This window comes from Callithrix jacchus, chromosome 2 (genome assembly GCF_049354715.1).
Source record: "Callithrix jacchus isolate 240 chromosome 2, calJac240_pri, whole genome shotgun sequence".
NCBI classification, from domain to species: Eukaryota; Metazoa; Chordata; class Mammalia; order Primates; family Cebidae; genus Callithrix; species Callithrix jacchus.
Genome location: NC_133503.1, coordinates 39,206,383 through 39,231,882, shown reverse-complemented (window position 1 = coordinate 39,231,882; position 25,500 = coordinate 39,206,383). Strand labels below are relative to the sequence as shown.

General features: G+C 43.0%; 1 protein-coding gene across 14 annotated transcripts in view; it reads right to left on the bottom strand.

The window, feature by feature from the left end:
- LOC100398424 (protocadherin alpha-C2) overlaps nt 1-25,500 on the bottom strand; it is a 211,453-nt gene that overhangs the window by 158,869 nt on the left and 27,084 nt on the right. For 3 of the 14 annotated variants that reach the window (XM_054252556.2, XM_035286275.3, XM_054252558.2), the window contains exon 1: nt 871-3,388. The exons of 4 other annotated variants lie outside the window; for them this stretch is intronic. In XM_054252556.2, coding sequence (XP_054108531.1) covers nt 871-3,258 — 2,388 coding nt within the window. In that variant the 5' untranslated portion in view covers nt 3,259-3,388. Of the gene's footprint in view, nt 1-870; nt 3,389-8,647; nt 11,174-16,040; nt 18,571-22,917; nt 25,388-25,500 lie in introns of those variants that run through there. 7 more of the 14 variants (XM_078361027.1, XM_035286298.3, XM_054252555.2 and 4 more) reach the window with 4 other exon arrangements.

The window sequence follows — 25,500 nt, the reverse complement described above, 5'->3', positions numbered from 1 at the left end:
TATTTTCAATCTCAAAATTAAAAAGTGTTCAAATGCTCTTCCTTATTAAACATAAGCATGACTCCTTCCTCAAAGTGGAAGAGTTAATACCTGAACGTCATAAGCAATGCCTAATGCTAAAGGAGCAGGTAACTGCTGGATAGAATTATGTAAATAACTAAAACACACACTTTCTTCTGCTAAGTAAAGTGAGTAATACACACTGACAGGGTACCACTGCAACCAAAATAAAAATGGAAACATTTTTAAAGTTCAAAGCATTTAACTTAATTGCTAAGATTAAGAAATTTTAAATTGCCACCTACTTACTGCACTGTTGAGGAAAAACTGTAATCGCTTAACACTGAAATCTACTATGGCAGTATAAGCTATGGTACACTACACATATTCTACACATGGGAGAAAACACATTTTCACTGAAGAGATATTGATCAGTTAATTAACAAAAAATCATATTAATTTTTTGTTAATGCAAATACAATCAAATAGAAATTTAGATTGGAAAATGAAATAACATTAATTGAAATACTAACCTTACAAACATTTGTAACGAAAAGTGATTATGAAAGTAAATCATCAGAACTGCAACCCACATCACATATTTGTATTGGAAAATATTAGTGTATTCAGAATAAATTGTTATTTAAAAAAATTAAAGTAACAATCAAAAGCTGACACAGTAGGTAGGATAGAAAAAAATTCAAAACAACTCCTGGAATAAGTTATATTACAAGAGTATCACTAGAAATATTCAGGCATAAATCGTACATAGACAAAAATGAAATATTCTGAGATACATATTTGAGAAAATGCGGTAAGAGAAAATATTATCACAAACCACAAAAAGAAAAGGAAAATGTAATAACCCACCTTCCTAGAGTGGTCCCCTCCAATAGGCTGATCTTCCGCTTCCACATCTACTGTTGGGCAAGGTGGAAGGCTGGGGCTGAAGGCCATGAGGTCCGTCTTGGGCGGGCCTTCCCCAGAACACACCCTCTGCCGCTTCTGCTGGGAGTAAGACCAGCTCCCCACAGCGCTAGAGCAAACCAGCGTGGGCTTCATCGGCCCACAGGCGCCCTCGGTGGGCGTCGCCGAGCACCGCAGTGCCGTGTACAGCAGCAGCGTGAGAACCAGCAAGCTGGACACCGCGCAGACGGCGATGATCAGGTACACGTTGACATCCACCAGGGCCACCTCGGGCGCCACGCCCACTGACGCTCGCGACGAGGCCTTGGGTGCCTGACCGCCCTCCACAAGCGACACAAGCACAGTGGCTGTGGCCGTCAGCGCCGGCTCGCCATGGTCCCTCACCAACACCAATAGGCGCTGACGCGGCGAGTCAGCTTCATCCAGAGCGCGCGTCGTACTGATCTCGCCCGTGTACAGCCCCACGCGGAATGGAATGCGTGCGCCAACCGCCGCCGACTGCAATTCATACGACAGCCACGCGTTGTATCCTGAGTCAGCGTCCACTGCGCGCACCTTCGCCACCACTTGGCCAGCACCCACCGAACGCAGCACCAGCTCACTGACTGCACCGTTCGCGCTGCCAGCGGGAGACGCCAGCAGCGCCGGCGCGTTATCGTTCTCGTCCAGCACGAACACCTGCAGCGTCACGTTGCTGCCCAGAGGCGGCACGCCCGCGTCGCGCGCACTCACCTGGAACTGCAGCAGCTCCAGCTCCTCGTGGTCCAGCGGCTGCAGCGCGTACACCTTGCCGCTCTCGGCGTGCACCGACACGTAGCTCGACAGCGCGCGATTGCCCACCCGCCGCTCCACCAGCGCGTAGGACACCAGCGCGTTCTCCTGCGCGTCCGCGTCCCGCGCCGACACAGTGAAGATGTGGCAGCCCGGCGGGTTGTTCTCCTTCACGAACACCGTGTACTCGGGCTGCGCGAACGCCGGCGCGTTGTCGTTCACGTCGGCCACCTCCACGGACACGCTGGCCGTGGCCCACAGCGAAGGGGAGCCCCCGTCCCGCGCGGTCACCACCAGCTCATAGGCCGACACGGTCTCGCGGTCCAGGGCGCTGTCCAGCACCAACGAGTAGTAATTCTTGTAGGTGGACACCAGCTTGAAAGGGACATGGGGCGTCAGAGAGCAGGTGACCTGTCCGTTGGCTCCTGAGTCATGGTCAGACACGCTGATCAGGGCGATGACGGTGCCCACTTGAGCATCTTCTTTCACTGGGAGAGACAGAGAAGTGACAGTCACCTCAGGTGAATTATCATTTTCATCCAGTAATTCCACTAGGACCGTGCAGTGACCAACCATAGGTGGATTTCCCTTATCTGTAACATCTACATGAATTTCATAAGTGTTACTATCCTCAAAGTCAATAGCATCATTTACTTTTATTTCTCCCGTCGTTTCATTTATCCAAAATTTCCTTCTTATCATGGGTGGGACCAAAGAGCTAAATGAATATATCATTTCCTTGTTTATTCCTTCATCCGAATCAGAAGCGTTGAGCCATATAACTAACGTTTGGTTCACTTGATTTTCATACATCTTAACTTCATAAACCGGTCTATCAAAGATAGGGGCGTTATCGTTGGCATCTAACACCAGGATAAGCAGAGAAACAGATCCGGTAAATTCAGGTTTGCCTCCGTCGGTCGCTGTCAATAACAACTTTAGCTGAGGATTTTCTTCACGATCCAGCAGTTTCCGCAGAACAAGCACTGGGAATTTGTCTTTGTCTTTTTTGTTCATAATATCAAGAATAAAAAACTCATTTGGACTGAGTTTGTAAGTAAGCAATGCGTTCTCTCCAACATCCGCATCAGATGCGCCTTCTAGCGGAAATCGAGAGTCAAGCAGTCTGGATTCAGGTATTGAGAGCTTTTGTTCTGCTACGGAGAACCTGGGCGGATTGTCGTTAATGTCCTTTATTTCCACATCCACATGGAAAACCTGCAACGGCCTGTCCACGATCACTTCCAGGTGGATGCTACACTCCGCGCTCCGCCCGCACAGCTCCTCGCGGTCGATCCGAGAATTCACAAACAAAATGCCATTCTGCAGATTTACCTCCAGAAGGTCCCCGTGTGTTTTGGACGCCACCCGGAACAGGCGCGGCACCAGCTCCGCCAGCTCCAGCCCCAGGTCCTGCGCGATGCGGCCCACGAAGGTGCCGTGTTTGGCTTCCTCCGAGACGGAGTAGTGGAGCTGACCGCTCCCCACCTCCCAGGATGCGAGGAGAAGAAGCGAGAGCAGCGGACACTGGGCCCCCAAGCAGCTACATCTGGAAACCATCTTATTCTTCTCCTGTTTTACAAATCGACGAATCAGCGGTCTAGAATGCACATACGATTTTACATTTTCTGTCCTTTTCTTACATCTATTTTCTGTCGAAATGGCTGTGATCTCAGAGTGAAGCTACTTCTCAGTCCTTTAGAAACTGGATGATGCCTTTGTTCTTAAAAACCATTTTGTGGACGACAGCGACATCCGGTGGCTTCAGGTGTAAGTACAATTCCATGAGTTTACAACTTCTTTCCCTCATATATTAATTTTTTACGTATTTTTATGTCTATGGACTTTCAAAGCCTGACATTATGTCTCTTCACAGATAATAATGTTGATCCCACGTGCAATATTTTCTTAAATGTAGAATTTCAGAGTAGTGATTTCTTCCCTAACTACATGATTATCGATAGCTGAATTTCAACATGCCCTTAATATTTGCATATTACTGAGTATACCAATATTTTATTAAATAACAAGTTTAGTTCCCTTTAAGTTCTGACACTTAACTTACTTCTCTTTCTCATTATTTTGAGATTTAATAAAGTTTATTTAGACACTAATGTCAAGCATCAACTATCAACTAGCATCAACTAGGTGTTTGTAACTCGTAAATTCTAAATTCACTAGAACTTAGAGAGATCATTAGCTTCAACATCAGACATTTCTCCATTTAGATTCCTATTGTCCTATTCACTAGCTACGTGATTTGGTGAAAATCATTTAAACTCTCCCTGCCTCATGTTCCAATTTTATAACTAGCCTAATAGTATATGGTGTTTGCATGAATTATAATATATTAAGTGCTTGCAACAGCACCTTAAGGAGAGTGAGTGCTTCATAAATGGAAACTATTCTCAGGCCTCAATTTGACCATATTTGTTTTCATGAAGCTTAATTCCAAATCTGGCTCATCAGGCAAAATTATTACCTATAGAATGTGGTCACTCTACAATGCCTTAATCATTGCTACTGCGCAGACTGACGGTGGTGTTTTCCATATTTAAGAAAACAGAAAAGTAATGTTTTTGGAAAATCCTTTATAAAAGGAGAGGTTTCATTTTATGATATCTTACATGGGAAAAAAGAATCTTAATTATGATTCTAAAAAAGTAATTAACAAATTTATTATTTCTGTTTTCAGAGACAAATGCTTTTATCCCTGTTACATTTACACTTTTCAAATGCCCAAAAGACTCAGTTCTGAAATGTATCTAAAAATGTTATCAATGTCAATGAAGTTTTTCATTATCATTTGCTGTAAAAATATTTTTTCTCTCTCAAAGTTATTGAAATCAAATATTTAGGAATGAAAATTTTATATATCTGTGCTGCTGAAAAAAAATGGGTTTTCTATCTTTCCAAGAAAGAAAAACTTAATAACAGAAAGTTTGGTTTTACACAAGGGTTAATTTATTTAATGATGTTATGACTTTTGTAAAGAATATTTTTAAGTGTGTCAATAACTTTAAACTTTTTTATTAAAATCTGAATGACAGAGCAACACTATTTATGAAAAGAAAAATGACAGAAATGGGTGTCACTTAATCCAACAGTTTATGTGTCCTACTAAATTCTGTTTCTATACTTCTCTACTCCTTTGGAATGCCTCTTGTGTCAACATTCATTCAAAATCTGATTTTAGAGATTACTTTTTTATAAACCTTGAATTAAAATGTAATGAGTTACCTATCAAAATATCAATGTTCTGTTTCAGCTAACTGGAGTGTAAAAATACGTTTGCCATTGGTCAATCATCTCCACACACAAAATAATAAAAACAACTCAATTTCTACTAATGTACACTTTATACCAAGTAATAACATATATATTCCAATGTAGACGTCCAATAAAAAAGTGGGGAGTAGTGTAGTTACTCTTTTTCTTTTTTGTGACAGAATGTTGCTATCACCCAGGTTGAAGTACAGTGGTGCCGTCACAGTTCTCTGCAGCCTCACTGTCCCAGGCTCAAGCAATTCTCCCACTTCAGCTTCCTGAGTAGTTGAGACTACAGATGTGTGCCACCATGCCCAGCTAATTTTTTTGACCCTCCCACCTTGGCCTCCCAAACTTTGGGACTACAGGTGTCAGGCCACATCTTTTTAAATTACAGAAACTTGCACTGTCAAGTATCGAATAGGGCTATGGATCTAAAACTTCAGTTGTATAAGAATCATCTCAGGTGTGCTTTAAAATGACAATTTGCTAATACTACCCATTTCAGAATTTCTGAGGTGGAGTCTTGAACTAGTACATTCAACGAGGACTCTAGGTGCTGCTAATGCATTATCAGGTCTAAGGACAGGATGACCATAGGCCCCATTTGTCTGGAACAGGCTCAACTTAGGTCTGTGAACTTGTATACATATTTACAATGGCCCCTTTTCTCTCGAAGTGTCTAAGATATTGGGTGATAATTTAGTTTTCCCTATATAGTAACTAAAACTTGAAATGAACCGACATAGGAGGAGCTTCATTATTGTTTCATCATTCTGACTTGAGTTGAGGAATGTTAACTACAGAAGCATATAAGGAGAGCTATTATGCAAAATAGGAAAGTGTCTTCTGCTCTCACCTCTCTGTTTTGAACTTGCCAGCCTGTTTTAAATTTTACCCTCTCTGGATCCCAGTGAGTTAATGTTTACTAATGACCTCAAAAGATAAATTTATTACTAAGGTGTTCACAGCTCCTCCGATAATTTGCATATGATGAGAGCCCATACTCTGAGAGAAAATAAAGATTAATATGAAGGACTAAATTACCAATCGTACCAACACAGCCATAAATAATAAGGAATAAATTTTATGATTACTGATGACATAGTAAATGCTTCATAAGTACTAGCTCTAAGAGACTGGAGGACATGGGCGGAGGAAAAATGACATCTATAGCATCCCTCTATTCATACAAACAGTCAAATACCTGGGCCCAAGTTTCAATGGCACATGAAACTTGAAAAAAGTGCAATGACAAACACTTGAAAGTACAAGTCTATATTCAAGGTGAGTTGTGCTGATAGACATAGATAGGTTTAATGATGGGAGCTCAGAGACCACTCAAGTTTTCAAAGAAAATTAAAAAAAAAAAAAGGCTGGGCACAGTGTCTCAAGCATGTAATCCCAGCACTTTGGGATGCCAAGGCAGGCAGATCATAAGGTCAAGAGTTCAAGACCAACCTGGCCAACATGAGGAAACCCTGTCTCCATTAAAAATATAAAAACCAGTGGGGAACAGTGGCACGTGCCTGTAATCCTAGCTACTCAGGAGACTGAGGTGGGAGAATTGCTTGAACCTGGGAGGCCAAGGTTTCAGTGAGCCGAGATCACACCACCGCACTCCAGCCTAAGTGACACTGAACTCCAGCCCGGGTGAGAGAACAAGACTCCATCTCAGAAAAATAAAGAGAGAGAGAGAGATGACAAAAAATATATAATGTAGCATGGTCCAAACATGTTTTAAGGAAAAATTAAAATATTTTATTTTAAATAAATGTTACTTGCATTTTCATAGTTATTATTGTGGCTCTATTCTCAAGGCCATTCTGATCTTGCTCCACTGAGTTCTTTAAGTCATAGCTTATAAAATATCTGACACAACATTAAATAAAATAGCTGAAAGAGAAAGAAAAATATAAACCACATAACAAAAACTCAACAATGAAGTTTTTTGTTTTTTGTTTTTTGTTTTTTTTTGAGACGGAGTTTCGCTCTTGTTACCCAGGCTGGAGTGCAATGGCGCGATCTCGGCTCACCAAAACCTCCACCTCCTGCGTTCAGGCGATTCTCCTGCCTCAGCCTCCTGAGTAGCTGGGGTTACAGGCATGCGCCACCATGCCCAGCTAATTTTTTGTATTTTTAGTAGAGACGGGGTTTCACCATGTTGACCAGGATGGTCTCGATCTCTTGACCTCGTGATCCACCCGCCTCGGCCTCCCAAAGTGCTGCGATTACAGGCGTGAGCCACCGCGCCTGGCAGTGAAGTTTTTAAAAATATAAATTAGAAAACAAACAAATAGCTTGCACTAAAGGTAGAGTGCGGGGAACCGCCATTTTGGAAAGTCACATACTACAATTCAGGAAATATAATAGGTAGTGGCATTAAAGGTGCAAATCTCATATCCAGATTTCTGCCTTGTGTTAGGTATGAGCCGAGAGGAGAAAAAAGATTTTTAAAAAACATTTCTGTCTTATGGATTACTGACTGAAAAAGTTAATTATTATCTAAATTGGTAAGGGTAATTTTTTTAAGTTACAGACTATGAATTTTAAGATAACTCAAAGTTTGAAATCTTTACATCGCTCATTTTATCACTAATGGGAGAAAATTTCAATTAAAAGGAGAATGTCTTCTTGAAGAAAGAAAACACTTGTTAAAAAGTATTTTCTCTAATTTCAGTAAACGACTGAAATTCAAAAAATTTCTAAGTGTAGACACAATTTCAATCAACATTTCCCTATAACCTACATTGTCGGACATTTAAGAACATATTTTATACAAGTTGAAATGAAGGCTGTGTTTATAACATTTATTGATATAATTTTATTCCTAAAGTGGAACAACTGTTTTCTAAAGTTTAGTGGAAGTTCCTTATTAAAATAATAGATACTGAGGGGTGCTGAACAATCCAATGTTTACATGCTCTCCATCCGGAAAAATGTAGAGAACTAAAACATTAACAAAGTAACAATTGCTATATGTTTTTGCTTGGGTTTCTTATAAACAATACAAGTAGACTTAAAATACTATACAAAATTTAGAAATTAATAAATGATAGTGATGTTAATTTTTAATGAATGACTAACAATTAAATTGGTTTCCAGGTGCTATAGCAGCACAGTATCAGAAATTTAATGTCGCTTTCATCAAAAATTTAAATAAAATTAATTCCTTACCCAATAAATATCTATTTAATATACGGTTTATGATTCTCACTAGAAGTCAAGGCAAAATCGGCTCCAATGTTAAGGGGTTCACTTTATAAGAAAAAATTCGGGCCGGGTGCAGTGGCTCACACCAGCACTTTGGGAGGCCCAGGCGGGCAGATCACGAGGTCAAGAGATCCAGACCATCCTGGCCAACTTGGTGAAACCCTGTCTTTACTAAAAACACAAAAATTAGCTGGGCCGTGGTGGTGTGGGCCTGTAGTGCAATCGCTTGAACCCGGGAGGCAGAGGTTGCAGTGAGCCGAGATCACACCACTGCACTCCAGCCTGGCGACAGATTGACACTCCGTCTCAAAAAAAAAAAAGAAAAGAAAAGAAAAAAAGGAAATCAATGAATTTCTAGAAAAAATGAATAAAACTATTCAAATTACTGGGAGTAATTTAAAATATCTTTCTAGGAAAAATAAATAATTATATAAAAAATAAAATACTTCAATCAAATAAAACAACCTACCTTCCCAGATGAATCTAAAGAAGCAGAGGGTTCTCCGGTTCGCTCTGTAGATCCAGCACAAGGAGAAAGGCCCGGGCTGAAGGCCATGAGGTCTGTCTTCGGTGAACCCTCGCCAGCGCACACTCTCTGCCTCCTCTGCTGCGAGTAAGACCAACTCCCCACCGCGCTGGAGCACACAAGCGTGGGCTTGCCCGGCGCGCACTCGCCCTCCGTGGGCAGCGCTGAGCACCGCAGCGCCGTGTACAGCAGCAGGGTGAGCACCAGCAGACTGGATACCGCGCAGATGGCGATGATCAGATACACGTTGACATCCACCAGCGACACATCGGGGCCAGTGGCACCCACTGACCCTCGCGACGATGCCTTTGGTGCCTGGCCGCTCTCCACCAGCGACACCAGAACGGTAGCAGTGGCCGTCAGCGCCGGCTCCCCGTGGTCTTTCACCAGCACTAGGAGGCGCTGGCGCGGTGCATCCGTCTCCTCTAGGGCTCGTGTCGTGCTGATCTCGCCCGTGTACATCCCCACGCGGAATGGGATGCGCGTGTTGACCGCTTCCGGCTGCAGCTCGTATGAAAGCCACGCATTGTAGCCTGAGTCTGCGTCCACTGCGCGCACTTTCCCCACCACCTCGCCGGCGCCCACCGACCGCAGGACCAGCTCGCTCACTGCGCCGCCGCCAGTGCCACTCCTCCGAGATTCCAGCAGCACCGGGGCGTTGTCGTTCTCATCCAGCACGAACACCTGCAGCGTCACGTTGCTGCCCAGAGGCGGCACGCCCGCGTCGCGCGCGCTCACCTGGAACTGCAGCAGCTCCAGCTCCTCGTGGTCCAGCGGCTGTAGCGCGTACACCTTGCCGCTCTCCGCGTGCACCGACACGTAGCTCGACAGCGCGCGATCGCCCACCCGCCGCTCCACCAGCGAGTAGGACACCAGCGCGTTCTCCTGCGCGTCAGCGTCCTGCGCTGACACAGTGAAGATGTGGCAGCCCGGCGGGTTGTTCTCCTTCACGAACACCGTGTACTCGGGCTGCGCGAACGTCGGCGCGTTGTCGTTCACGTCGGCCACCTCCACGGACACGCTGGCCGTGGCCCACAGCGAAGGGGAGCCCCCGTCCCGCGCAGTCACCACCAGCTCATAGGCCGACACGGTCTCGCGGTCCAGGGCACTGTCCAGCACCAACGAATAGTAATTCTTGAAGGTGGACACTAGCTTGAAGGGGACATAGGGCGTCAGGGAGCAGGTCACCTGCCCGTTGGTATCCGCGTCTACGTCAGTCACACTGATCAGGGCAATAACTGTACCTAGTTGTGCGTCCTCTTTTACGGGAACCGACAGGGTTTTGATAGTCAACTGTGGAGCATTGTCATTAACATCCACAACTTCCACAAGAACTGTACAATGGCCAGCCAGTGGTGGGAAACCTTTATCCACAGCCTCTACCGGGATCTTGTGTGCTCTACTTTCCTCAAAATCCATATGTCCTATCACTGTGATTGCTCCGCTTACGGGGTCCATGTGGAACTTGGATTTTATATCTGGTGAAACATCACTGGAGAAGGAGTAAATAATATCCCCATTCAAGCCTTCGTCTAAATCTGAGGCATTGGGGTTAATCACCAGCGTTCCGATAGAAACGTTTTCTGGTAATTTCACCGTATAGAGGGTTCTGTCGAACACTGGGGCATTGTCATTGACGTCCAGCACTGTGACGAGTAACTGAACGGTGCCAGTCAGTTCAGGCTTGCCTCCATCGGTGGCTGTAAGCAATAAATGAAGCTCCGGAGTTTCTTCTCTGTCTAGAGGTTTCCGTAATACAAGTCCAAGAGGTTTTACCTGCTGGTTGCTGGTTGGCACGTCCAGAGAGAAATATTCATTGGGGGTCAGTCTGTAAGAGAGCAGGGCGTTCTCCCCGATATCTGCATCGGACGCGCCCTCTAGTGGAAACCGAGAGTCAATCGGCCTGGATTCCGCGATGAACAGATTCTTTTGTGTCGCTGGGAACAAGGGCGGGTTGTCGTTAATGTCCCTCACCTCCACGTCCACATGGAAAACCTGCAGCGGCCTGTCCACGATCACCTCCAGGTGGATGCTGCACTCCGCGCTCCGCCCGCACAGCTCCTCGCGGTCGATCCGAGAATTCACAAACAAGATGCCGTTCTGCCGATTTACCTCCAGAAGGTCCCCGCGGCCCTTGAAATCCAACTGGAACAGGCGCGGCACCAGCTCCGCCAGCTCCAGCCCCAGGTCCTGCGCAATGCGGCCCACGAAGGTGCCGTGTTTGGCTTCCTCCAGGACGGAGTAGTGGACCTGGCCGCTCCCCACCTTCCAGATCGCGAGGATCGTAAACGAGAGCAGTAGATGCGGAGCCTCTGGGTCTCCTCGACTTGAGTACAACATTTCAAATACTCGGTCTTTTCTAATTGGTGAAAATTGCCTCCAAATTAGAAAAAATCGTCTGATTTCGTCAGTCCCGTTCTCCTGTGTTCGCCATTGTTTGGCACAGAGAGAGTGAAAAAGAATGGAGTCTCTTTCCCTGGGAAAAGGGCTGTATTTGTCTGGATTCAGAGAGAACATCGCGGCAAAGAGTGACATCACGTGGCCCAAAGTGTAAGTGCATATTTCATGAATAAAAATTTTATAATTATTCTGCGAAACTTATTTCATTCTCTTAACTTTTTCTTAAGTAATCATTGTTGAAACAGAAGATCCCGTTTCTCTTGCTGGAGCCTTCTTAGCAGACCGACTGCCTCTAAAAGTTTAGTATTCTTGTGGTTTTCTCATTTCTGAGAAAATTCTCCATGTAAGTTTTAAATAACGACAGAAATGGAGTAACAATTAAAATAATTCCATTGAGCAATCACAAATTTTAAGTTACAAAATTCTTTTGTTCTGGAATTCAGAGACTCCCATATGGCTCAAAATGGATTCCGAAGTAAGAAAAATCTAGGAGTTGCAAGCTCTAGTGAATATAGGAGCCCAGAAATCTACTGATGAAAAAGTAACTAGGCCATGTTAAAAAAAAAAAAAAAAGAGGAATCAAGAAAAAGGAGGAACCAACTGAGGTAGTTTTCTTGAGTAATTCTATGATTTGAAATGGTAGAAAATATTTTTTAAAAAGCGAGAATTGACTTTAAGGTCTTGCATTGTGTGGGGAGAAAATACATTTTTCTCTTTTGTAACATTTATATAATCTGTTTCCAGAAATATGTTGCTTTGATTCTTTCCAAGCTTTATCATTTATGAATAGTCTCTTCTTTGTAATCTCCAATATAGTTTGTATTATATTAACATATAATACAAATATATTTTATATAATATATTTTAATTTTATTATTGCTCATCCTTAGTACTCAGGACAATTTCTTGGGATTCTTCTTCTGCCTAGGTTCTAGAAAGTTCTCTTGTGAATTTTACTATCTTATTCCAACGTGCAAGTAGACTAATTAAATCTAGATTTTAGTGTATCACAAGCCTAAAGGCAATATCGTGACAGTTTATCGTGTCATTGATGTTTTTGCATACTTATCTTTTGTTTCGTATTTCCACTGATAACAACCTAAGAGGTGCTTTTAATAGTTGCTTCTGTCCTTGATTATTGCAGTAGTTTCTCATTTTGTCTTCCCATTCAGCCTTCTTTAAAAAGCCATAATTTATTTTTCTTGAAGAAGTTTAACAGTCAAATTCCTTAATCACTCAGGGTCATTTAGTCTATTGCTCAGAAATCAAGAGATCGTCTTACTTTTTTTTTTTTCTGCCTTCATTCTCTGCAGACTGTATGTTTTAACCAAAGTGGACTTTTCTATGTTTCCAGTCATATTTATGCTTTTCTGTGTATTCAATTTTGCTTATATTTTCTTCTTCCAAGAAATGTCTATTATTCTCAATATTCTCCCAGGGGGAAACTTACTCATTTAAAAAACACTGAAAACACACCTTGCCTCTTCAATTATTTCTTTAAAAATTCAAATAGGAAATTATTGTCTTTCAACTTCAACCTCACTGTGATTTATCTCTTTTATACTTGTTGCATTATCATGGCTTGCATTGTGTGACTCATATTCTTTATTTGACCTCAAATTTTAAAGCCAAAGGCTGGGTCTCAGTAATAATTCCTGATATCATGACATTTTATTAGAGATTTGTAAGGATCCTATTTAATGTTTAATGAAGACTGGTTACTACAGTCTTCTCTACTTACTAAGAAAGCATTTCAAAAGGCTATTCTAGCCAGGTGTGGTGGCTCATGTCTGTAATCCCAGCACTTTGGGAAGCTGAGGTGGGCAAATCACAAGGTCAGGAGACCGAGGCTATCCTGGCTAACATGGTGAAACCCTGTCTCTACTAAAACTACAAAAAATTAGCTGGGTGTGGTGGTGGGCACCTATAATCTCAGCTACTTGGGAGGCTGAGGGAGGATAATTGCTTGAACCCAGGAGGCGGAGGTTGCAGTGAGCTGAGATTGCACCACTGCACTCCAGCCTAAGCAACAGAGCGAGGCTCTGTCCCCCCGCCCCAAAATAATAAAAATAAAATACTATTCTACAACACTCTATATCAATGGTTTGCTTAATTCATAGAACTACAACATAAATTAACTTTAAATAATCATCAGAACATTGTGTATCACATTTTAAGAAAAATACTATTAATGGAAAAAAAAAATACAAAGGTCTCAAACACCTAATCAGCCCTCTGCAGGATCTCAAGCAACTTTTAAGTATGGGAAACATACAACTATCAATGTAAGATAGTCTACATATTCCTTGCAAGGACTTTAACTTTTTGAAAAAAAAATTTTTTCCACATAGATGGTGTTAACTTGACTTTCCTAAACTCATAATAACGTTCAGATTTTTTTCATTCTACCACACAACATTCAAAGTATTGACACATCCTAGGTTAATCTAAAAATGACTTTATAAAATATAATTTTTACATAAAATAAGATTAATATGGAAGGCCATAATGACTTTCTGACATTTTAGGTTTCTTTTTTGCAACCATTAACTTTTTTTCCTCTTCAGAATGATAATGACTAAATTTTATTGTATACCTATCACTTGCCAGAATTTAATATTAATAATTTAAAACTATTAACTTACTTGATACAAAAAAATGTATTCAGTAGAATTCACATTTATCACGCAAACATATAAAGCCAAGGACCTGAATAACAAATCCTTCACCAAAGGCTACACATACAAAAATTGGTAAATGGAGGACTTGATTTAGAGAGCTTCAGAATCCACAGTACTTAATAACTAACTACTGACACATTTCAATTTTAGAAATACTTAATAGCTAAAAGCATCATCATAATTAGAATAGTGAAAAGTATTAATGTACAAGAAATAGGTTAAAAAGCACAACCCCTAATTTATATATCAAGTAGAGAGTTGAGGACACAAAACTAAATGAGAAGTTGCCAAATACAATGCTAGGTGGTGGGAAGAATCCTCCTATTTATGATATTTTGTAAAAGTCAATTAAATGTTTATGAGATTTCAGTAATTAAAGTAATACCTGAGAACCAGGTAGACATAGACAGAATAGATAATATTACTTTCACAAAGGAAAAACTACACGTGCTATTCAAACAAGATAATAAAGATAAGCTTTTTTTTTTTTTTTAATGGAGTTTCACTCCTGTTGCACAGGCTGGAGTACAATGGCGTGACTGCACTCACCACGACCTCCGCCCCCCAGGTTCCAGCAATTCTCCTGACTCAGCTTCCCAAGTAACTGGGATTGCAGGCATGTTTCACCATGCCCTGCTAATTTTGTATTTTTAGTAGAGACAGGGTTTCACCATGTTGGTCAGGCTGGTCTTGAACGCCTGACCTCAGGTGATCCTCCCACCTCACTTTCCCAAAAGTGCTGGGGCTACAGGTGTGAGCCACTATGCCTGGCAAGCATAATTTTTAAAGTTCTTAAAGGACTAAAATGTAAACAATTTGTTGTTATATAATGTGTTCTAACAGTCAAATAAAATGCTAAGCATGGACAGGCATTAAGAGAACTGTAAAATCAACTGCAAAATAATTCCGCTTTGAGGTTACCTTCAGTTGGACAAGGAGGATAAAATATGCTCATAAATGATTACATTACTGTTTCATAAGTCATTAAAAGGTTTAAAATGACACAGATAACAAACTACAAGAATTCAGAGTCCCAGAAATCCTTCATTCCCTTCCATCGAGTTCCACCATTCCCTCAAAAGCAATATGCTCAGTCTAATGGGTATTTAATATCAAGGTAAGTCAAACAGTCACAAGAAGCAAAGGTAAAAAGACAAGAAGAACAAAAAGAAAGAAAAGGTTGAAAGACACCAAAGTAAAGTATCTTGGATTTTTCAAAGATTTGTCCCATAATGCTAAATATTTTTACATGAACTAATGAGCCATGACAATCCCAAATATTCTGTATAATAAAGATTTATAAATTATATGACTGGCTTGCAAGAATGGAATTGCCATGTATAGTTTTTCTGATGAAAATATTTTTCTAAGCCATATATGAAATGTCACTTTAATGTGAAATATTATTGGTAATATTCCAACTCGCAAATAATGAATTGAATGATTAGAGTTTAGACGATATTTCCCAGACTAAAGAAATCATTTTCTCAACATAGAGGCTCAAAAAACTGTTAAGTTGCTGACAGCACCACTGTAAAAATTCATGTAGAATAAAAAAACATGTCTCCAAATAGTTAAATGGTCTAAATAACAATTAATTAAAAGAAGCATTACAAATCTGCTCCTTCTTTGATCTTACTTTTTAACTAGTTTATAATAAAATTAGGAAGAATATGAAACATCAAATTTTGAAAAACACTATTATTCTGTATTTTATCACTACACTGCTTAAAATGGCAATAGTGAAACACAAAAAATATTTGCGACTGCCAGACACTAAAAAGTCAGATAATAAGATGAATAAACGGAGATATTAAAGTGAATAAAAGTAAATATAAGAACAACATAATATTTAAAACATAAATTTCAAAGTACAGCATATAGAGTAAGATGAAGAGTTCAGTGCACAAGGACAACTTTGGGGGAATATGCTCACCAAAGACCCAAATATACTGGAGTCATTAGAGTATTGTTTAGAAAAGAGGGCTGTAAGGCGGGCCAAAATAAATATTCAGTAAAAAAAAAGAAATGATCCAATCATAACTTGAGTTTCGAGATAGACACAACTTGTAGAGAATGATTAATACTGTATTATGTCACTGAAAAATTCTATTAATTATAAAAGGTTTCTAAAAACTGAAACAATGTTTAAATTTTCACTATAAAATACAGAGAAAAATAAATATGAAATACTTTTAAAGTTATTATAATTTCGGCAAATAGAATTTATAAGTTCTAAATTTAAATGAACTTACTTTGAGGCCATGAGCAACATTTAAATCTTGCTGTTCGGCTACGTCAACTGATCCCAGATCAGGAGGAAGGCTGGGGCTGAAGGCCATGAGGTCCGTCTTGGGTGCCTCCTCCCCAGAGCACGCCCTCTGCCGCCTTTGCTGCGAGTGCGACCAGCTCCCCACAGCACTGGAGCACACGAGAGTGGGCTTGCCCGCTGGGCCCTTGCCCTCGGTGGGCGGCCCTGAGCACCGCAGCGCAGTGTATAGCAGCAGCGTGAGCACCAGCAGGCTGGACACAGCGCAGATGGCGATGATCAGGTACACGTTGACATCCACCAGCGCAGCTTCAGGACCCACAGCGCCAGCCAACGCCCTGGACAACGCCTTTGGAGCCTGGCTGCTGTCCACCAGCGACACCAGCACCGTGGCCGTGGCCGTCAGCGCCGGCTCACCGTGATCCTTCACCAGCACCAGCAGGCAGTGGCGCGGAGAGTCCGCTTCGTCCAGGACACGAGTTGTGCTGATCTCGCCCGTGTACAGCCCCACGCGAAACGGAATGCGTGCGCTGCTTGCCGCTGGCTGCAGCTCATACGAAAGCCACGCATTGTAGCCAGAGTCAGCGTCCACTGCGCGCACCTTCGCCACCACATGACCTGCACCCACCGACCGCGGCACCAGCTCGCTCACTGCGCCGCCGGTACCACCCACTCGAGGCGCCAGCAGCGCCGGCGCGTTATCGTTCTCGTCCAGCACGAACACCTGCAGCGTCACGTTGCTGCCCAGAGGCGGCACGCCCGCGTCGCGCACGCTCACCTGGAACTGTAGCAGCTCCAGCTCCTCGTGGTCCAACGGCTGTAGCGCGTACACCTTGCCGCTCTCCGCGTGCACCGACACGTAGCTCGACAGCGCGCGATCGCCCACCCGCCGCTCCACCAGCGAGTAGGACACCAGCGCGTTCTCCTGCGCATCCGCGTCCTGCGCCGACACAGTGAAGATGTGGCAGCCCGGCGGGTTGTTCTCCTTCACGAACACCGTGTACTCGGGCTGCGCGAACGCTGGCGCGTTGTCGTTCACGTCGGCCACCTCCACCGACACGCTGGCCGTGGCCCACAGCGAAGGGGAGCCCCCGTCCCGCGCAGTCACTACCAGCTCATAGGCTGACACGCTCTCACGGTCCAGGGCGCTGTCCAGCACCAACGAATAGTAATTCTTGAAGGTGGACACCAGCTTGAAGGGGACGTGTGGCGTCAGGGAGCAGATCACCTGCCCGTTGGCACCTGAATCGAGGTCGTTCACGTTTATTAGGGCGATGACAGTACCGAATTGAGCGTCTTCACGTACCGGCAAGGATAAGGAAGTCAATGCTATCTCAGGGACGTTATCATTTTTATCCAAAACTCTCACTAGAACGGTGCAATGACCCGCCATAGGAGGGTGGCCTTTGTCCGTAGCGTCAATGCGAATTTTGTATAAATTTACCTGTTCAAAATCCAAATTACCCCGAATCACCATTTCTCCCGTATTTGGATCTATGCTAAATTGGTCAACAACTATGGTTGGAACAAGGCTGTTAAAAGAGTATGAAATTGCCCCATTCACTCCTTCGTCCCGATCAGAAGCATTCAGTCTGATAACTGTCGTTCCGTTGTCTGAGTTTTCGAATATTCTTACTTCGTATTCAGACTGTTCGAAAGTGGGAGCATTATCATTCACGTCCAGCACTGTGACCAGCAGCTGAACAGTGCCTGTGAGCTCAGGTTTGCCCCCATCTGTGGCTGTCAGAAATAAGTTGTGCGCAGGAGCGTCCTCTCTGTCCAACGATTTCCTTAATACAAGTTCAACCAGCTTATTCTCGTCGTTCTTTGAATTCACATCTAGTATGAAGTAATCATGAGAGCTAAGTCTGTATGTCAACACGGAGTTAGCTCCAATATCTGCATCGGACGCGCCCTCTAGCGGAAACCGAGATTCTGGCATTCTGGATTCTGAAATAAACAGCTTTTGTTCTTTTACCGGGAACACTGGCGGATTGTCGTTAATGTCCCTCACCTCCACGTCCACATGGAAAACCTGCAGCGGTCTGTCCACGATCACCTCCAGGTGGATGCTGCACTCCGCGCTCCGCCCGCACAGCTCCTCGCGATCGATCCGAGAATTCACAAACAAAATGCCATTCTGCAGATTTACCTCCAGTAAATCCCCGTGTGTTTTGGACGCCACCCGGAACAGGCGTGGCACCAGCTCCGTCAGCTCCAGCCCCAGGTCCTGCGCGATGCGGCCCACGAATGTGCCGTGTTTGGCCTCCTCGGAGACGGAGTAATGGAGCTGACCGCACCCCACCTTCCAGGCTGCAAGGAGCAGAAGCGAGAGTAGTAGTCTCCAGGATCTCAGGTTTACTCGCCAGTGATAAACCATGTTAAATAGTCGTTTCCTATCAGAAAATCTTATCTCAATATAAAGATGAACGATTATACTTTCCAGAGTCTTTTAATCCAATTCCGCTGCATCTGCCATTGTTCGGCCTTTAGACAGATGCTCTCAGAGGAACGACGTTGAACCTTGGCTAAACGGAACTTCTTGGTAGACAGCGACATCATGTGGCTTCAAAAGGTAATGATTACATGAATTACTTCCGCGATATTTGGGTTCTTTTATGCACTTTCTATTTCTTTATCATGCTTTAATAGTAAATCCTTAACTTTATCTACTGCAGAGGCATTCATACCATCCGGCTCCTTACATTAGTTTCAACTTGGATTTCTTTCTTCATAAGGAAAGGAGTTTCTTCCCAATGTTTTAAATATTATATCAATTAATAATACATTTCAGTATGACCTGTATGTCATCGATATCAGAAATGTAAACTATCCTCCATAGTTTCGTGTGGAAGAAATGCATTAATATTTACTTGGTCACCAGAAACAGTGGTATATATTACTCTGAGGTGAGCATATAATTCTAACTTTTCTATATTTATCTTCTTGTGGATTATTGTTAAATTTCTGCTTTTCTTTATTCAATAAATGTCAAATTACCTATCAGTTTTATTTACTAATGTAATAAAAATATGTGCATATTCTTTACACTATTTCTCGATATCTCTATAGGTTGTTAAATTAAGCCTCTCACTTAAAACATTTTCCGTTATGATTTCTCTGACATGCCAAACTCTAGTAGTATTTCCACCATTGGCTTGTTTGTTAGTTCTTTGTCTTTCTTCTGCTCCAAAATGTGGATATTTTCCATATATATGCCTTCAATATTTTTCCCCAATCTTTTTATTTAATTTTTCTATTTCCAGGGCTTCAAACTAGCCTGTTACTTGAAGTATTCTTAACTCCATATCTACAACCCTCATTTTCATTTCTACGTGGCATTTTTACCTGATACCCTAACATTGCCTAGAAAATGAGCTGACCAAAATTAAAAGAATATCTAATCAATAGTCACTCAAAACCCAAATAATTAAAAACTCACAATTTTTATAGCATGGCCATTCTCCACACTTACTCATATACATTTTTATGACTTCTCCCTTGCCTACCATACTCAAAGTTTGTATACATCCCATCTCTCCTTTCATGTGTGATAATTTTTGCCTTTATTAGTACAGCTTTTTCACTAGATTGCACTAAAATCTTCAGCAAGTTTATCTTTCTCTTGACCAATTATCAAGACATTAGACTTCCATCTGGGAGATAGGCAATGTGAGCATGAGCCAATCTCCTCGGTGCTAAGGTTAACCACTTTCCAATATGAGTCATACTTTACAGGAAATATGTTGTCTCTTTCTTGGCACATTCTTTATTCAAAGTTTTTCTTCTATTCCTTCATCTTTATCTGTCAAAATTCTATTCATCTTTCAAAGTCCACCTCAAAAGTAAATTCTCCATGGATTCATCATGAATGCCTTCATTGTAGGTGATTAAGAGCTCCTCTGAATTTCTACAGAATTGTTACCAAAAAAAATTAGGTAAAATAGGAAAGGTGAATAATGGCATTTTCTGTGAAATGATTTAAATTTTTCCTCACAATATTTACACAAAAACTATCTTCGTAGTTGATTCTAAATAGTAACAGTTTGTAAAGAAAACAGCATTACTCAGTGTCTCATGAGTTTGAGACCAGCCTGGGCAACATGGTAAGACCCCATCTCTACAAAAAAAAATACAAAAATTAGTTGGGCATGGTTTTGTGTGCCTATAGTCCCAGCAACTTGGGAGGCTGCCATAAAAAGATCATTTGAACCCAGGAGACAGAGGTTGCAGTGAGCCCAGATTGTGCCACTGCACTGCAACCTGGGCTACAGAGTGCAGCCCAGGTTATTAAATATAATAATAATAATAATTGGTGAATACAGTTTGGGTGGCTAAGGAGGATCCCTTATCAACTTCAAATATTTCCCAGAATAAGCAGGATATTTAAAACTTTCTTAATAATATGCTAGGATGGTTTTAAATACATATATATGTAAGCATAAAAGGAAAATAACAAAGTAATAAAAACAGAATTACAATGACCATCTTGAAAGTCAAAGATATTTATAGATTTCTCCTCACAAGCAAATACTCTTTCAACAAGAGAAGCAAACTTGGTCTGCTTATGGTTAACATACTACTGCTCAATGGTAAATAATTCTATTGATTATCAAACAGGTTTTTGACTTTGTAGTACCTCTACCCTTATTCACATTGAAAACAGTAACATATCCTAAAATAATGTCCTGAAGTATATTGGAATATTATGAACAGTGAAAATTGACCATCGGTTCTGAGTTTTTATTTTACTTTATTTTATTTTTGAGGCAAGATCTTGCTCTGTAACCTAGGCTGGAGTTCAGCAGCATGATAAATGCAGCTTGGACCTCCCAGGCTCAAGTGATCCTCCCACCTCAGCCTCCTGAGTGGCTGAAATACAGACATGCATCATCATGCACAGCTAATTTTTTATATTTTTTTCTAGAGACAGAGTCTCTACAAAAGATGCACAAGCTGGTCTCAAACTCCTAGACTCAGGCAATGCTCCTGCCTGCCTCTGCCTCCTGAAATGCTGGGATTAGAGGTGTGTGCCACCACGCCCACTTAACTATCACTTTTTTAACCAACCAAAGTATTTGTAAAAATTTTAAGAGTCTGGATGACTCAGTTATTGTTTCATTAATGTCCATAATACAGACCGGGTGAATAAATAATGACATATCTGTACAACAAATTAAGATGCAAATATTTTTTAAAATAAAAAAGCAAATCATCAAAAAGGAGGAAGCTCTAATGAAAAAATATGACACAAATCCCAATATATAATTTTGGCTGGAGGCTGTGGCTCATGCCTATAATCCCAGCACTTTGGAAGGCCAAGGCAGGCAGATCACTTGAGCCCGAGTTTGAGACCAGCCGGGGCAACATGGTGAAACTCTGTCTCTACGAAAAATACAAAAAGAAATTAGCCCGGCATGTTGGCCAGTGTCTGTAATCCCAGCTACTTGGGAGACTGAGGCATGACAATAGCTTGAACCTGAGAGGCAGAGATTGCACTGAGCCAAGATCGCGCCACTGCACTCCAGCTTTGGTGACAGAGTGAAACTCTTCTAAAAAAAAAAATATATATATATATATAATTTAAAGTGGGAAAACAAAAAGTGCAGAAGGGTAGGTTTCTACTGTAATCACTTCCCTTTAAAAAGGAAAAATGGAAAGACAAAAGGCAGGCTGGGTGTGATTGCTCATGTCTGTAATCCCAGCACTTTGAGAGGCCAAAGTAGGAGGATAGCTTAAAGCCAGGAGTTCAAGACCAGTCTGAAAACCAAGACTCCACCCCATCGCTACAAAAATAAAATAAAATTATCCAGGCACGATGACACAGACTGTAGTCCCAGCTACTCCAGAGGCTGAGGTGGGAGGATCCTGTGAGCCCAGGACTTCCAGGTTTCAGTGACCTATAATCCTGCCACTGCATTTCAGCATCCTAGATGATGAAGTGAGACCCTGTCTAAAAAAAGAGAAAAGAAAGGAAAGGAGAAGAGAGGAGAGGAGAAGAGAAGAGAAGAGAGGAAAGGAAGAAGGGGCAAATTCCAAAATATATATATAGGCTATTTACAATTTGGCGATTGTAAATATACACATATATTTATAATTTGGCAATAATCTTGGAATATATTCAAAAAAACTAAAACTGATTCAGAAATTCAGAAAGGTAAAGTGAATGGTTTGGGGTTGGAGGAGGCAAGGAGATTTTTCTCTATGTATTAGATTTGACTCTGAAATTTTGAATGTGAATATATTTCTTATACCAACAAGAAACAAAATAAAAAATACTATTAAACTGTCATTTAAACTGTTTTTAAATTGTTCATATTAATTCATCATAAGCATGGCAAATACATTTAACAAAGTTAAAAAGAAGTCAGTACTAAACAAATATGATAAAAAGAAGATAAATTGATGTAAAAGAAATTTTTTAAATTCAAGTTCTAGACTACAGATAAAAAGGCAAAATTGAACAGAGGATTTTGACACATGTATATTTCATAAAATGAGGACAATACATAGAATAAATATTAGGTAAAATATATATTGAAATTAGTTTACTACAGCATTTATAAATATTAACTATCAAAATATGGATATGTAAACATTTAATTGTGTAAATACACTAAAGAAGAAAGGTGAATCCATTGTTCCAGTTAGCGAAGTCCTCCTCCAAAAATAGAGTAACCAACATAAACCATAGATTTTGATCTACAGTATTACATATCCAAAAACAAAAGTATATATTAAATGTAATTCCAAATAATTAGTGCAAATACAGCATAGCACTAAAACATAATTATATATAAAGCTATCAACAAAAAATAAATTATAAAATAAATTTTAAGGAGACAAGATTATTTATGACTCACGTTGTCTGTAGAGGAGGGACCCTGAGGAAGGCTTGGACTGAAGGCCATGAGGTCAGTCTTGTGTGGGCCCTCCCCAGAGCACACCCTCTGCCGTCTCTGCTGTGAGAATGACCAACTCCCCACCGCGCTGGAGCACACCAGAGTAGGCTTTACCAGACCACATGTGCCCTCGGAGGACGGCACTGAGCAGCGCAGCGCAGTGTACAGCAGCAGGGTAAGCACCAACAGACTGGAAACAGCGCAGATGGCGATGATCAGGTACACGTTGACATCGACCAGTGTGGTCTGAGGGCCTGCAACGCCCACCGATGCCCGCGACGATGCCTTTGGCGCCTGGCCACTTTCCACCAGCGACACCAGCACAGTGGCCGTGGCTGTCAGCGAGGGCTCCCCGTGGTCCTTCACCAGCACCAGAAGGTGGTGGCGCGGTGCATCCGTCTCGTCTAGGGCTCGTGTCGTGCTGATCTCGCCAGTATATAGCCCCACGCGGAACGGGATGCGCGCGCCAGCCGCCACCGGTTGCAATTCGTATGAAAGCCACGCGTTGTAGCCTGAGTCAGCGTCAACTGCACGTACCTTCGCCACCACATGACCGGTGCCCACAGACCGCGGCACGAGCTCGCTCACAGCGCCACCAGTGCCACCCACTCGAGGCGCCAGCAGCGCCGGCGCATTGTCATTCTCATCCAGCACGAACACCTGCAGCGTCACGTTGCTGCCCAGAGGCGGCACGCCCGCGTCGCGCGCGCTCACCTGGAACTGCAGCAGCTCCAGCTCCTCGTGGTCCAGCGGCTGCAGCGCGTACACCTTGCCGCTCTCCGCGTGCACCGACACGTAGCTTGACAGCGCGCGATCGCCCACCCGCCGCTCCACCAGCGAGTAGGACACCAGCGCGTTCTCCTGCACGTCCGCGTCCTGAGCCGACACAGTGAAGATGTGGCAGCCAGGCGGGTTGTTCTCCTTCACGAACACCGTGTACTCGGGCTGTGAGAACGTCGGCGCGTTGTCGTTCACGTCGGCCACCTCCACGGACACGCTGGCCGTGGCCCACAGCGAAGGGGAGCCCCCGTCCCGTGCGGTCACCACCAGCTCATAGGCCGACACGCTCTCGCGGTCCAGGGCACTGTCCAGCACCAACGAATAGTAATTCTTGAAAGTGGATACCAGCTTGAAGGGGACATAGGGCGTCAGGGAGCAGGTCACCTGCCCGTTTACTCCAAAATCTTGGTCAAACACGCTAATCAATGTGATGACTGTACCTGGCTGGGCGTCCTCTGAGATAGGGAGAGACAGGGAAGTGAGAGTCAACTGTGGAGCATTGTCATTAACATCCACAACTTCCACAAGAACTGTACAATGGCCAGCCAGTGGTGGGAAACCTTTATCCACAGCCTCTACCGGGATCTTGTGTGCTCTACTTTCCTCAAAATCCATATGTCCTATCACTGTGATTGCTCCGCTTACGGGGTCCATGTGGAACTTGGATTTTATATCTGGTGAAACATCACTGGAGAAGGAGTAAATAATATCCCCATTCAAGCCTTCGTCTAAATCTGAGGCATTGGGGTTAATCACCAGCGTTCCGATAGAAACGTTTTCTGGTAATTTCACCGTATAGAGGGTTCTGTCGAACACTGGGGCATTGTCATTGACGTCCAGCACTGTGACGAGTAACTGAACGGTGCCAGTCAGTTCAGGCTTGCCTCCATCGGTGGCTGTAAGCAATAAATGAAGCTCCGGAGTTTCTTCTCTGTCTAGAGGTTTCCGTAATACAAGTCCAAGAGGTTTTACCTGCTGGTTGCTGGTTGGCACGTCCAGAGAGAAATATTCATTGGGGGTCAGTCTGTAAGAGAGCAGGGCGTTCACCCCGATATCTGCATCGGACGCGCCCTCTAGTGGAAACCGAGAGTCAATCGGCCTGGATTCCGCGATGAACAGATTCTTTTGTGTCGCTGGGAACAAGGGCGGGTTGTCGTTAATGTCCCTCACCTCCACGTCCACATGGAAAACCTGCAGCGGCCTGTCCACGATCACCTCCAGGTGGATGCTGCACTCCGCGCTCCGCCCGCACAGCTCCTCGCGGTCGATCCGAGAATTCACAAACAAGATGCCGTTCTGCAGATTTACCTCCAGAAGGTCCCCACGGAATTTGCACACCACCCGGAACAGGCGCGGCACCAGCTCCGCCAACTCCAGCCCCAGGTCCTGCGCGATGCGGCCCACGAAGGTGCCGTGTTTAGCCTCCTCCGGAACTGAGTAGTGAAGCTGACCTCTTCCCGCCTCCCAAGCTGCTAGAATTATAATAAACAGCAGCAGATGTCGGCCCCCTGGGTCGTAACCACTCGGGAACACCATTTCAAATTATTGGCGTTTTTTTCTAGTCAGCAAGGCTTGCCTCCGAATTTATAGGAATGTTTTTATCTCTTCATTTCAATCTCGATGTGTGGCCATTGTCGTGCATCCAAGGAGTGAAAGAGAGTGGAGCGTCTTTCCAGTGCGAAAAGGAATGACTTCCTTTTGTTGATTATGAAAGAATTTGCGGTAAAGAGCGACATCATGTGGCCCAAATAGTAAGTAAGAATT